This window comes from Heloderma suspectum, chromosome 6 (genome assembly GCF_057233095.1).
Source record: "Heloderma suspectum isolate Gila_16-S chromosome 6, 16-S_ref, whole genome shotgun sequence".
Lineage (NCBI taxonomy): Eukaryota > Metazoa > Chordata > Lepidosauria > Squamata > Helodermatidae > Heloderma > Heloderma suspectum.
This window is the reverse complement of record NC_139463.1, coordinates 98,280,952-98,295,789: the sequence shown is the minus strand read 5'-3', so window position 1 is coordinate 98,295,789 and position 14,838 is coordinate 98,280,952. Positions and strand designations below refer to the sequence as shown.

General features: G+C 47.2%; 1 protein-coding gene and 1 long non-coding RNA gene across 8 annotated transcripts in view; one reads left to right on the top strand and one right to left on the bottom strand.

Annotated features, from left to right (window-relative positions):
• The window catches only part of TULP2 (TUB like protein 2), a 41,369-nt gene extending 29,565 nt beyond the window's left edge, over positions 1-11,804 (top strand). For all 7 annotated transcript variants that reach the window (XM_084805488.1, XM_084805491.1, XM_084805486.1 and 4 more), the window contains 5 exons: positions 648-760; positions 2,225-2,339; positions 6,845-6,943; positions 7,465-7,636; positions 8,803-11,804. In XM_084805488.1, the coding sequence (XP_084661614.1) occupies positions 648-760; positions 2,225-2,339; positions 6,845-6,943; positions 7,465-7,636; positions 8,803-8,936 (633 nt within the window). In that variant the 3' untranslated portion in view covers positions 8,937-11,804. The remainder of the gene's footprint in view (positions 1-647; positions 761-2,224; positions 2,340-6,844; positions 6,944-7,464; positions 7,637-8,802) is intronic.
• Positions 1-14,838, bottom strand: part of LOC146342019 (uncharacterized) — a 42,495-nt gene that overhangs the window by 15,344 nt on the left and 12,313 nt on the right. The gene's annotated exons all lie outside the window — the stretch shown is intronic.

The window sequence follows — 14,838 nt, the reverse complement described above, 5'->3', positions numbered from 1 at the left end:
AAAGGGGGGGCAGGCAGAGAGGCCACCTGGGGAATCCCGAAGGGCAGGATTGGGACCCCAGGTGGGCTGGATTTGGCCTGCAGTCCTCAGTTTCTGCATCCCTGGTCTAGATGGACCAATGGTTGAGCTCAGTATGTGGCAGCTTGCTCTGTTCCTAAGAGGTTGCAAGAAGCCAAAGAGAACGAAGTTGCCTATCGGTTATGTCCAGGCCAGCAACAAAATATTGCACAAGCTTCTATAGAAAATTAGTCCAGGAGGAGGTGCAGCACACCCCCACATCATGGGATCTGACACTGTTTAGCAACTGGTTTTCTGGGTTCTGTTTTGCAAGATGTTTGTAATTGCATCAGAGACATTGTTGAAACTGACATTGTTTCACAATTATTCTGGACGGAAGCGACGGCTTAGGGAAAGCATTCCTGCTAACCCAAAGCAGGCTTCCCCAAGCTGGCAGCCTCCAGATGTGTTGGGCTAAAAACTCCCATCATCTCCCCCCCCCCCCCCGGCTGAGGGGTGATCGGAGTTGTAGTCCAACACATCCAGAGGGAGATGTGAAGATGTGGATAAGACAGGCATCAAAAATGGGTATGCTGGCAGGCCAGTGACCAGGACCAAACTCACTGACTGCTGGATGTTCTTTCCTTCAGCGATTCCTCATGTCCGGCCGGAAGAGGAAAAAAAGCAAGACTTCCAATTACCTCATTTCTCTGGACCCCATTGATCTGTCACGGGATGGGGACAATTTCATCGGGAAAGTCAGGTGCGTCCCTTTTCAACCCTGCCATGCACTAGTGGGGCCGTGGCTCAGCGGTAGAGTGTGCTTTGCATGCAGGCTTTCCCAGGTTCAGTCCCTGGCAACTCCCCTTAAACAGGCTCTTGGGTAGCAGCAGGCGATGGGAAAGATGCTCTGCCCAAGACCCTGAAGAGCCACTGCCAGTCCAGAGTGGACGAGATGGACAAAGAGTACAGGTTGGATCCAGATTTCCGCTGGATCAGCTACATGGGTGGAAGTGGACTTTGCCTCCTTCCCAAGGCAGCCCCCTTAGCCCCCTCAAAAATGCTACACAGAGAGCCAGAGGAAGAGAGATCCCCCAAATCGGGCAGAGGGACCTTCTTCTCGCAGAAGGCAGTTCCTGGATCTAACCCTATAACCTCGCAGCTTTCTATTTTCCAGAGGCAGGCGTCTCACCGCCCCGGGTTAGAGAGTTCCTCTTAACAAGCAGAATAATAACTGGGTTAGCCCTGTTGTAGGAAGGACACTGGCACCTGAATGGCTTACAGATTTATTGTGCCAGGAGTATTCAGAGGCAAGAGCCTACAAAGCCTCCTAGAAATTATAAGCTGTGTATCAGCAGCCATCTTGGCCCCACAGCATAATCAAAAAAAGAAAAACATGGAGCAAATGAAGCAGTCTTTTTACTGGGGCAATTAGCTTTCAGGTGGAGGGATGTGATCTTTTGGGTTACACAATTCTTCAGGCAGAGAGGTGTTCCAAAACAATTCCAACAAGGGGCGGAAAATATATATTAGATGTTGATAGTTTTTTTTCACTGCTTTGCTTCCGGAAGTGCTGCAAAACTTGACCTCTCCCACAAGGCCGGACAGTTTGTATTAATCCATATTGTTTGTTTGATGTCAGCCTTCTGGCTTTCCTCTGAGAAGCTGAAGGTAAAATGTAGGGATTTAAAACAACAATTCTGCACTACTGTGGCTGCAGTTTGAAGCAAAAGACAAGGAGAGAGCGATCCCCTTGTGCTGTTTTTTTCCACTTGCTTGCTTGGCAGGCAGAGAGCTGCTGAATAAATAGGCAGTGGCACCTTCTCTTCCTTCTCACCACCACTGTTGTCTGTGCCATATGCAATGGTGAAGAGGAGGAGCAACTCCACTGTGGGCCCTCTACTGTGGGCCCAGTCATCCCTATTCTTGACGCAAGCCCTGCCTCCCATCAACTCTAGCCAGCATAGTGAATGGAGAGAGATCAGGGGAGTTGTAGGCCAAAATGTCTGGAGGGGGCACAAGTTGCCCACCGCTGCTCTGGTCTGAGTCACTGCCTTTCATTTTTAGGTTCTTTGTTCTTGTATTGTCCAAATGTTTTTATGTTGGGTTTTGGTATTGTTACTTCATTAGTATGTTGCTGTTGTTTTTTGGAGTGAGGGCAGGTTGAAGAAAATAAGGCAGGGTATAATGTAAAGTGTAAGCTTCCTTCCTTTCCCCCCGCTTCTAGATCCAATGTGCTGGGAACTAAGTTCACTGTGTTTGACAATGGGATCAACCCAGACAAGAAGCCTTTTGTCCCAGAAACGGCCCAGCTGCGGCAAGAGCTGGTGGCCATTTGCTACGTAAGTGCAAATTGAGGGAGGGGGCACTGGTGGGGGTAGGGTAGGGGCCTCCGTGTGGCTGATGTGCTCCCTGGCAATAGAGAAGATTCCATCCCCCAAAATCCAAAAGAGCCACTGCCAGCCAGAGGTGGCACCACTGAGCTTGATTGATCCATGGCCTGGCTCACTGTAAGGCAACTCCTTGCGTTCATATGGTTCCCCCACCACCACCCTCCAGCCCTTATTAGGAGCATCTCGCCACTTAAATTGATGTTATTTGATATTTTGATATGAAGCTGGTTTTGTCTCTTGATTGGCCACAAGATTGCTAGATCCTCTGAAATGAGGATGTTGGCTCCTGTCTAAAAAGAGGTCCTAAGTATCTAGCCCCAGCCTTCCCCAGTCTGGCACCCTCTGGACTACAACTCCCATCACCCAGACTGAAGTTAATGGGAGTTGTGGTCACCAGGTTGGGGAAGGCTGATCTACCCACTGTATTGCCCCTGCAGTAGGCCTCTTAATTTAGAGGTGCCAAGATAGTGATAAGCCAGATCCAGGTTTGCTTACAAGGCGACTTTATTGAGTACTTACAGCACACAGGCGTAACCAATGGTTGGATCAGACAGCTTCTCTGAACCCAGAGCCATGGGGTAAAATGGGTTTTATACCATACATGTTAGCAGTGAGGCAGCATGACAGCAGCAAGTGTTAATTAGCGTTCATTCCCAGGATAGACTAACAGTGCTTGTTCAGAAGGAAAAGAATCAGAACTTTCCCAGCACAGACACCTGCAGCTTTAAGGCAAACAAGCTTCACTTCCCAGGCACATCTTGATTCTCAAGGCACAATCACAAACAATTCCAACAAGAAGAAAAGGTGGAAGACAACAGAAGAAGCCAATGTGGCTTCACAAAAAGCTTAGGGATGACCTGAAAACAAAAAAGGACACATATAGGAAGTGGAAAGAAGGCCAAGTAACAAAGGAAGAGTACAGGCAGGTAGCACAGAATTGCAGGGATGGCGTCAGGAAGGCTAAAGCGGAGAACGAGGTGAGGTTAGCGAGGGATGCTAAAAACAACAAAAAGGCTTTCTTCAGCTACGTGCATAGTAAAAGGCAGAGGAAAGAAATGGTTGTTCAGCTATTAAATATGGATGGCAAAATGATAACAGATGACAAAGAAAAGGCAGAAGTGCTCAATTCCTACTTTGGCTCAGTCTTCTCCCAAAAGAGGGTCTATGACCCCCCTGGCAAAGGCGAAGTACAGGCTGAAGGGGCAGGATTGCAGCTTGAGATCGACAGGCATATGGTCAAGGAACACCTCATTACTTTGAATGAGTTCAAATCTCCAGGGCCAGATGAACTGCATCCTAGAGTAATAAAGGAACTGGCAGAAGAACTCTCAGAACCGCTGTCTATTCTCTTTGAGAAATCATGGAGGACCGGGGAAGTGCCAGATGACTGGAGGAGGGCTAACGTTGTCCCTATCTTCAAAAAGGGTAAAAAGGAGGAACCTGGGAACTACAGACCAGTCAGTCTGACATCAATCCCTGGGAAAATTCTGGAGCAGATCATAAAGCAATCCATCTGGAAGCACCTTGACAACAATGCCGTGATTACTCGAAGCCAACATGGATTTGTCAAAAACAAGTCCTGCCAGACAAATCTGATCTCATTTTTTGATCAAGTCACCTCCCTTGTAGACCGTGGGAATGCTGTAGACATCATATACCTCGACTTCAGCAAAGCTTTCGACAAAGTGCCCCATGATATCCTGATGAGCAAACTTGCTCGAAGTGGGCTAGATGAAACAACGATCCGGTGGATCCACAGTTGGCTACAGAATCGGACTCAAAGAGTGCTTATCAATGGGACCTTCTCAAGCTGGGGAGAGGTAACGAGTGGGGTACCGCAGGGCTCAGTCCTGGGCCCAGTGCTCTTCAACATTTTTATTAATGACTTGGAGGAGGAGGTGCAGGGAATGCTGATCAAATTTGCAGATGACACAAAATTGGGAGGGATAGCTAATACTTTGGAAGACAGAAACAAAATTCAAAGTGATCTGGATAGACTGGAGTGCTGGGCAGAAAACAACAGAATGGCATTTAATAGGGACAAATGCCAAGTTCTGCACCTAGGAAAAAGAAACCAAATGCACAGTTACAAGATGGGGGATACGTGGCTCAACCACACTACGAGCGAGAAGGATCTTGGAATTGTCGTCGATCACAAGCTGAATATGAGCCAGCAATGTGATGTGGCTGCAAAAAAGGCAAATGCTATTTTGGGCTGCATTAATAGAAGCATCGCTTCCAAATCCCGGGAAGTACTAGTTCCCCTCTACTCAGCACTGGTTAGGCCTCATCTGGAGTACTGTGTCCAGTTCTGGGCACCACACTTTAAGAAGGATGCAGACAAGCTGGAGAGGGTTCAAAGGAGGGCAACAAAGATGATCAGGGGACTGGAAACAAAGCCCTATGAAGAGAGACTGAAAGAACTGGGCATGTTTAGCCTTGAGAAGAGAAGACTGAGGGGAGATATGATAGCACTCTTCAAGTACTTGAAAGGTTGTCACAGAGAAGAAGGCCAGGATCTCTTCTTGATCATCCCAGAGTGCAGGACACGGAATAATGGGCTCAAGTTACAGGAAGCCAGATTCCGGCTGAACATCAGGAAAAACTTCCTGAGTGTCAGAGCAATACGGCAATGGAACCAATTACCTGGGGAGGTGGTGGGCTCTCCCACACTGGAGGCCTTTAAGACGAGGCTGGACAGCCATTTGTCAGGGATGCTCTGACTTGGATTCCTGCATTGAGCAGGGGGTTGGACTCGATGGCCTTGTAGGCCCCTTCCAACCCTACTATTCTATGATTCTATGATTCTATGATAAGACACTCCAGCTTGTTAGTATGGAATGTGCTGAGGCCACTCTATTGACCTTTGACTCATCCTGGTAAATCAAGAGGCCTGTTAGAGAAAACAGCAGCCAACTGAACCAAAGTCAGAGAGCATTATGGATCATCTAAGCCCCTCTAAAACTATTAATAGCTTGGGGCTTCAGGCCTGGGGGCTTACACCCACATACCACCCACATATATATGCGCACACAATCACCCCCCCCCCCAAAACAACTTGGAACCCAAATATCTGCATATTTGCTTCTTTCCTTGGTTATAGTATGAGAATGTGGTTTTATTTTTATTGTATTTGTATGACAATTGTGATCATACTCTTGGTATGATTTTGCAATCATACTCTTGTAAAATCAGGGGGTTATAAAATCTGTAGAGTTAAGAGTGTTGCATAAATTATAGAATCATAATTGGAAGGGAACTCAGAGATCATCTAGTCCAACCCCCTGCTCAATCCAGGCTCTGCACTACAGGGTGCAGCTACAGCATCTCCGATAGATGGCTATCCAGCTTCTGCTTAGATACCTCCAGCAAAGGAGAACCCATCACCTCCAGAGGCAACCTGTTCCCCTGCTGAATAGCTCTCACCTGTGAGGAAGTTTCCCCTAATGTTTAGCCAAAATCTGCTTCCCTGCAATTTCCTCCTATTGGTTCTCATCCTGTCCTTTGGAGCAACAGGGAACAAGTCTGCAGCATGACAGCCTTTCAGATATTTGAAGATCACTATCATGCCTCCCCTTAATCTTCTCTTCTCCAGCCTAACCATACCCAGCTCTTTTGACCGTTCCTCATAGGACTTGGTTTCCAGACCCCCTCACCATCCTGGATGCTCTTCTGTGGATGTGCTCCAATTTATCAATGCCCTTTTTGAAATGGGGCACCCAAAACTGGATGCAGTGCTCCAAATGCAGCCCGACTAACATAGAATAGAGCTGAACTGTTACTTCTCACGATCTGGATGCTATGTTTCTGTTAATGCAGCCCAAGATTGGGTTAGCTTTCTTAGCTGCAGCATCACACTGCTAGCTCATATTTGGCTTGTGATCTACTAAGACACCTATGTCTTTTTATATGTACTGCTGCCAAGGCAGGTGTCCCTGATCCTATATTTGTGGTCTTTGATTTTTTGTACTTGTGCAAGATTTTACACTTATTTCTGTTGAACGTCTTCTTGTTAGATTTGGCCCAGTATTCCAGCCAGTCTAGATCCTTTTGAATCTTGTCCCTGTCTTCTATGGTGTTAGCCATCCCTCCTAGCTTCATGTCATTTACAAATTTGATATGTAACCCTAATTCAAGTCATTTATACAAATGTTGACCAGCACAGGGCCTAGAACAGAACCCTGCAGCACTCCACTCGAGACTTTCCTCCAGTAGGATCCTGAGCCATTAATAAGTACCCATTGAGTATGGTTGCTCAACCAGCTGTGGTTCTACCCAATTGTAATATCATCCAAACCACATTTTAACATCTTGTCAACAAGGATATCATGGGAACCCTTGATTGCTGAAATCAAGATATACTATGTCCGCAGCAAATGAATAATAAAGTTTCAGTAACAACCCAATAGCAGAATGAAAAGCAGAGGTTAACTCCTCTCCTTTCTCCTTTCCAGGAAACCAATGTTTTGGGATTCAGGGGCCCACGGAAAATGACAGTGATAATTCCTGGCATGAACTCTGACAACGAGAGGATCTGCATCCGGCCAAAAAATGTGAGTGGTTTGCCATTGCATGGAGGCTGGCAACCAGGGGCATTGCTAGGTTAGGACCCACTAGCCCCGAATCTGTTTCCCATGGCCCCAGATTTATTCTGCAGTGCCCCAAATGTCTATTGGCACCAACGTAAGATGTGCGTGTGTGTGTTTTCTCAGCTTAATTGACATATAGGGCAATTTGCAAGGGGGATTGCAGCTGGGAAGGGAAGGGGTTACCTGCCTTCCCACATGCATGGCAATCAAGCTTAGAGAAATCTTTCTATTGGTGCCAATAGGAGCTTTTCCCTAAGCTTAGCCACTATGTACGGTGGGAGGTATTTTTAGTTGTTGAGTGAAGGGTCATCCTCCCTTCCCTGTGCACTGTGCCTATTAAGCTTGGAGGGAAACAGAAGGTACCCTTCTGTTGATACCAGTAGAAAGACCAAGCCACACACCTTTTAATGTGCCTGCTAGCATTGTCCCTGATTGGTGCATCTCTTGGGCCAAAGCTGCTAAGTAAGACTTCCGTGTGCCTACAGGAACATGAGACCTTACTGACTCGATACCAGAACCGGAACATGCAGAATCTGATCAAACTCCAGAACAAGATGCCAGCTTGGAACGAGGAGACCCAGTCATACGTGCTCAACTTTCACGGGCGTGTCACACAGGCTTCCGTCAAGAACTTCCAGATCATCTCAGAAGAAGACTGTGAGTGGTGGGCAGAGTTAAGGGGTTGCAACTCAAGTGGGAAGCTTTGCAGTCTGATGCCTAGTGTTTACTGCAAAGTAAGACCAGCTGAATGGGACTTACTTCCAAGTAAGTATGCTTAGGACATCTGCCTTAATATGCATGCTGGGAAAGCAATTATCTGGTATAAGAGCCCCAGCCCAGAGGCAGCTGCATCTGAACAACGGACAGGAGGCCTTTGGATAAGTAGATTTGGTGCACAACTTACCCAGGGGCTCCCAATCTTTCGGGGCCTTCGGGCATATCTGGAACTTTGTGACTATCATCGATGCTTTCACAAAGTGGTTGCCATGGGAGGTATCACCAGTCCTAAAATGCCCATTTCCCAAACATTAAAAGAAACTTGCCCAGGAGTACAAAGCTGAGGTTGGGTCCGGGTTCCAAAACACAAACCCACTCCTTTAAGCCCACCAGTTTCTGCTCCTGTACCCATTTTGCAGAAGGCAAAATGGGGATGCTCAGAGAAACACACAGCACAAGTAAAACAGGTAAAACAACTCCCTTTGGCCCCAAGATGACCCCCGGATCCCTTCCTTTTTCTGGGGGGCTGTGCCTGCTTCAAAGCAGAGCACTGGGCTGCAGCCACCCAACATTTTCATTTTCTGAGAACGCCCCTAGGTCCCACAAGGAGCCCAGAGGCATTCTTGGAAATTGAGGTGGTGCTGGAGGCTGGCACTTCACTTGTCGCATACCAGCCTCCCAGTTTTAAAAAAATCTTTAAAAATAAAAGAATTAGGAGGGGCAGAACTAGGTGGGCACCAGTGGAGGTGGCTGTGGGCACTTCAGTGCCATGGGCTCCACGCTGGGGCCCCCAGAATTACATATTTACTGGAACAGTTGGTGCAAAAATTGTCTGATGCAGACATAGCCCCAGTCCTAGATGAGGATCCCTGTATGACCACTCAGCTCTGTTCACCAAGCCCTGTATGTGGATCGATGACTGGAAGTAGTTCCGGCAGAAGTTGGACCTATGCAGTAGACAGGAGGAGGAATGTGTCTGAGAGACAGGACACGGAGCATGGTTTCTTGTGCAGTTTTTTAGGAAGGGTTGGTGGATGAACAGGCAGGTGGGATGGAGGAACAGAGTTTGCTTTTATCTTATTGGTCTTTTCCTCCCTGGCCCACAGCTGACTACATTGTGCTGCAGTTTGGTCGCGTGGCACCCGACGTGTTCACCATGGATTACCGATTCCCACTCTGTGCAGTTCAGGCTTTTGCCATCTGTCTGTCCAGCTTCGACGGGAAGCTTGCTTGCGAGTAGAGGGCCAGCCCAACCAATGTCTGACACTCGACCCCTGCGGCTTTGCTCCAGATTGCTTCCTGCTGCTTCGTAAAACTGGACACAACCTGTTACACTTTTCAGAATTGCCCATCTTTGACCTCCAACCTTCCCATGTTTTGTCAGGCTGGACCTCCACATGACCTGTTACTGTCAAGCTGGCATGTGCTTTCCCTCTTGCTCCTCTTCCCCACTTCAGTTCTGACAAGCCATTACCTGCCAAAGTGTCTTCACCATTTCCAATAACCTCAGATCTTCTCTTCCGGTTTGGTTCTGAATGTTCATTTGACTCCCCACCCCACTCATAACCTGATTGCTGACCTATGCAACTTAAGATAACCTTTGAAACTTCACTACTTTGGTTCAGGCTTGTGAGGCCCTACCTCCCTCCTACACACACAAAACTAACTCAGTAATATCCACATACAGAGGAAACACACCATCTCGCCAGATGTGGATCACAGCTCCGTTATTGAAGAAACAGCAAACATTGAAGGAACAGCTACTTCTGCCAGCTTCATGAATTCTGAACAAGGGAAGGGGCAGCCATGTTGATGGGACGCAGCAGCCATTTTGAAACAATGGATTGAAGTTGCAACCCCAGCCCATCTTCCCTTCTCTATCAAATTGGGTAATAGATTGGAAATAAAGCTTACCCAGAGATCAGACTGGCCTGTTGACTTCTACCTGGGAGCACATGGGGCTGTTTCCAGAACAGCTTCTGGAGGGCAACAACTACATCAGCTGGAGGTTCTATGAACTTCCCTTCATCACAGCTCTGCTGCCATCTTCCCCACCACAACCGGAGATGTTTGATTATAAGTGGGCTGCTGCTGTAGATCACATTTTGGAATGTGGCTTGCAGAGTAGTGTCTACTGCAGGGATGGGGAACCTCAGGCCTATAGGACAAATCCGGCCCTCCTAGTGTCCCAATCTGGCCCTCTAGTGTTCTCTAGATGGCCACACCCCCTTTCTCTGACTGTTGATCATTTAGGGCACAATCCTGTGCCTGATGCTCGTAAACCTCCACAGTCAGAGGCTTACGCACATAAAGCATAGAGCGGGAGGAGTGGCAGAGGCGATCGTTACTTCTGCCACTCCTCCCACTCTGCATTTTAGTTTGATGGGCTGTTTCACCCACCTAGCTGGGGTGCATCAGAGAGAGAGGGAAGGAGGCTGGGGAAGCCTGAGAGTAGCTTGTATCCCAGCCTCTCCAGTCCTCCCTGCTCACTGGAACTCTACTCCTGCACCGAGGTTGCTTTGGAGAGACAGCCAGTGCGATTGTTCCCATGCCGTCTGTGAGGAGGCGGTGGCAGGGAGTGTGGATTCCCACTCCATAGTTGGAGCTCTGTTCCTGACCTCAGATCCAGGAATCCAGAGTATCCTATGGCCCCCCAGATGCTGTCAAGGGGCTATAGGATCACTCCCTTAGTGGCTTTCCAGCTTTTGCACAGTTTTCTTTCCCATTCTAAAAGGTAGAAATGCCTCTCCTAAGGCTTTGTTCCTTATTTTTTGGCCCTGCCCACCACTGGAATGCAGCCCCTGAGAGATTCTCTGAATTCAGCCCTTGGGCTGAAAGAGATTCCCCACCCCTGATGTACTGCATCCACCAATTCCTGAAATATATAGTATTTTTTAAATCAATTATCTAGCCTCCAGGATGCCTGAAATTGGTTTAGCAAGGTGTAAAGCCCCCAATAAAACCTCAAAGATTCTGGCCCCTGAGATCTCACCAAAATTAGTCATGACACCTTAAGGGTACGTAGGTCAAAGGAAAAAGAGAGGGATCATTTATGCCTGCACCTGTGTTCCTCCAGTAGTTGGGCAGGCCAAGTGCAAAGCTTGCAGAGTTCCACAAGAAGTACGTATGACTAATACGGAGATAACCCTTGACTCCTGGGAGCAGAAAACAATTGTGCAGGGCCAGTGATGAGAGAAGGGAAGGAGCAGAGACTGGTGGGTCAGTTAGAGGAGCTTGACAGACCTGGTGTTGCCCGTGGGCCATGTGGGGGTTAGAGTCTGCTTTGTGGTCCCAGGGAATTTGACCCCTGCTATGTTGTGAGGGAAGGAGAGACACACAGCTCCCTGAACTACATGTGTGACAGGCTTCACACTAGGGGGTGGGGAAGTGGTGGACCCCCAGATGTGGCTGGACTACAGTTCCCATCACCCATGTCTTGGACATGCTGGCTGGGGGTGATGGGAGTTGTAGTCCATAGGAACGTAAGAAGAGCCATGGTGGGTCAGACCAAGGGTCCATCTAGTCCAGCATTCTGTTCACACGGTGGCCGACCAGCTGCCCATGGGAAACCCACAAGCAGGACATGAGTGCAACAGCACCCTCCTACCCATGTTCACCAGCAACTGCTCTGATACCGGAGGTAGCGTATAGCCCTCAGGACTAGTGGCCATTGATAGCCGCCTCCTCCAGGAATCTGTCCAATCCCCTTTTAAAGCCATCCACGGTGGTGGCCATCAGTACATCTTGTACAAGTCCAACAACATCTGGGGGGTGGGGAGCACACATTCCCCACCCCTGCTTTACACTCTGGCTCCTTACCCCATTTGTGACACAACTTTGGTTAGAGCAGGAAGATAACTTATGCTTTTCTCATCAGTTGTTCATGCCTCCCTAGCAAGGACTCTCCTTTGAAAAAGTTGCATTCATTTATATAATGGCACACAACTTTACAATGACCACATTGTGTGAATGGTTAAAGGTGTTCCTTTACAGTGTGATACAGAAGCACCCCAATGCTTTCCCTGTGCTACAGGTGTAACAATGGCATCAGATGTATAGTGGAGTTCTTTTCTCATTTTTTAAAAAATAAAGTGCAAGCAAGATTACTATTTCTGGCTCCGCAGGGATTTTGTCTCCCCAGCCACCATACTGGTAGGCAGATGCTGACAAGAGTTTAATGAGATTAAAGAGAAAGCTATTATTATAAGATTAGGAAGAAGTTCTCTGGGGATTTTCATACAAAATGCTCAAGGCGGCTAAAGGTTTAATTCTATGCATCTTTAGACAGAAAAAAAAGTCCTACAACTCCCAGCATTCCCCAGCCAGCATGAGTTGTAGGACTTTTTTCTATCTGAACATGCATAGGATTGCACCCTAAGAAAAATTAATATTTCAGTACAATCACATAGAAAAATGCCTGAAGGTTGCTAAAACAGAATTGACCAATTTCATCAATAAACCAGGTTAACAGAAGAGTTAACCACCTCAGATTACCACAGTAAAAAAAAACAAAAAACATTTAGGTGCTTTCTGAAATTAACAAGACCTTACAAATTTTCTGGACCAGTTCAGAATGGACCAGTTCTGGAGGGGCTTCCCTGGGTAATGCGATCCACAGTAGAGGGGCTGTAAAAGAAGACACTTGACTAATTATTTTTCCATGGCAGTGGTGTAGCCAGGCAATTGTAGACTCCAAACTGGCCCATGGTCTTACAGCTCACTAACCCCTCTTTCTTTGGTAATGTGTATTACTTAATTTCCTTCAAAGTGTGGTGTAAAAAAACCTGTTGCATCCCCCTCCCCCCGCCCTGCCGTTCATTCTGCCGAATGGAGCCCTGGGCCTCTGCCCCAAAGTCCTGACTTGATGGCACCACTGCTCCCTGGCTCTTCTCAACATCCATGTGTGAGGCAGAGGCTTCTGAAACAGCCACCTCAGCTCCTCTCATATTTTAATTCAGGTCTGCTGCTGCTGAGGTGCCTATAAAATTCATTTATGACATTCACTGCCACAAGATGCATTGACTTCCACTAGCTTGGACAAAGAAGGAACTGGACAAATTCAGGGAAGACAGCACTACTGAGGGCTCCATATAAATCACACTGCCAAGATGGAACCTCCCATGTTTAAGGGAGTCTATGCCACTTTGTAAGGCAGCCTTCTCTAGCCTGGTGCCATCCAGACAAGCTGGACTATGGCTATCATCATCCCCAGCCTGGGAATGATGGGGTTTGTAATCCAACACATCTAGAGAGCACCAGGTTCCAGAAGGCTCTTTCTTCCTGGAGGAATCTGGTAGGGTGGTTTCCCCCAACCTGGCAGGGGATTATGGGAGTTGTAGTCCCATACATGTGGAGAGTGCCAAGTTGGGAAAAGTGTGGTATGCCATTGTGGGGGGCAAAAGGTTGGACCTAGAGGGGCTTTTGGTCCACTCCAGCAGGGCTGTCTCCTATGGCTCTTGGATTCAGATTTCATGGTTTCAAAATGGCCACCTCCTAGTCCCCCTATGAATTAATTGAAGGGCTCCTTCTTCTTCTTGGTCTGACTTAGGAGCTCGCATGGGATGAGCAGGGGGAAGGGGAATTACACCCTCTCAGCAGGGCCTCTCCCATGTGATCCATAGTTACATTAGGATCAAGCTCTTGGAACACAAAGTGCTTTGTTAGCTTAGGCCGCCGTGATTGTTTCACAGGATAAGTTATTAATAAACTGTCATCACCAAACACAATGCCAAGCGTTGTCAGAGGCTCAGCCAACCCAAGACTGAGATGAGCTGGTTGATATTCAATCCTGCCTAGGAGTAGGAAAAACAGGACGAGGGTGAATGAGAATAGATACACACTGGCTCAGCCTTCCCCTATTTAGTGCCCTCCAGATATGTTGAACTACGAACCTAAGAAGAGCCCTGATCCAGCAGGGCTGGAATGGGAAATCAATGGGACTAACTGAAGTCCCATTGACTTCAATAGGTCTACTCTAAGTATGTCTTAAGTCTGGGCACAACACATGAACCAAAGGAGAAACCTGTGTTATTTATCACAATGAGCTTGGTCAATTACATCACCCTGCTTTCGACAAGAGAAGTGAAATTCACTAAGTTCTTTCATGGAGCTGGGGATTACACAGATTTCAGGGGAAAACATGTTTTTGAAAAAGCTTCACAAAATCATGAGATTCTTTTTTTCAGCTGGAGATGGGTTGTTGCTATTTGTTGCTTTTGTGGATATGCAGTAATGGGGGAATGTTTCTTCTTTGAGGCTCTGGTGACACAGCTCTTTTGAAGTAAAGGACTCCTGCCCTGAAAAAACAAATGGATGGCATTCCATTTTTTCCAGAGAGGAGGTGACTAAGATAACAAGGGAGGGGAAAGAGATGGAATCTCCAAACCACCCTACTTCAGTGAGGGTGAAGTAACAAGGAAACAGGAGGAGGAAATTGCTGATGGTCCAGTAAATGGGCATTGGAGCCTGTATTGTTGTTGGGCTCCAACTACTTCTACGATCCCTGCTGGATTAATCCCTTAAAAGAGAGAGTAAAGAAAAGAAGGACCTCTTGCACCTTTAACAGTTGTGCAGAAGGAGGACTTTCAGCAGATGTAGCCTGTCATGTAAACTCTCAGGATAATTAGGCAGGGGTGCGAAAATAAGAGTCAATAGAATATCACGTTGTGTTAGTTTGCTGCAGCAAAAACAACAGTCACGATGTGGCATGTTAAAACAGGGTGGGCAACATGTGGCCCTCCAGATGTTGTTGGGCTATAATTCCCATCATCCCTCACCATTAACTATGCTGGCTAGGGCTGATGGGCATTGGAGTCCAAGAACATCTGGAAGGCCACACAATACCCACCCTGGGTTTAAAGATTAAGGTGCAATCCTAGCACAAAATTGCTACGGCATGACTGGCTGGGGCATGCTGGGAGTTGTAAGCCTTTTTTTTCTGTCTAAACTTGCATAGGATTGTGCCCTAACAGATTTATTCTGGCACAAGCTTTTGTGGACATTGTCCACTTCATCAGATGCATCAGAAGTGTGTTAAAACACAAGTTGGCAGATTTATATGCACATGCTTGGGTAGTATTGTAATTGTAGTATTACAATTCTAATACTGTAGAATTGTAGACAGTGAGGTTGAATTGAATTAA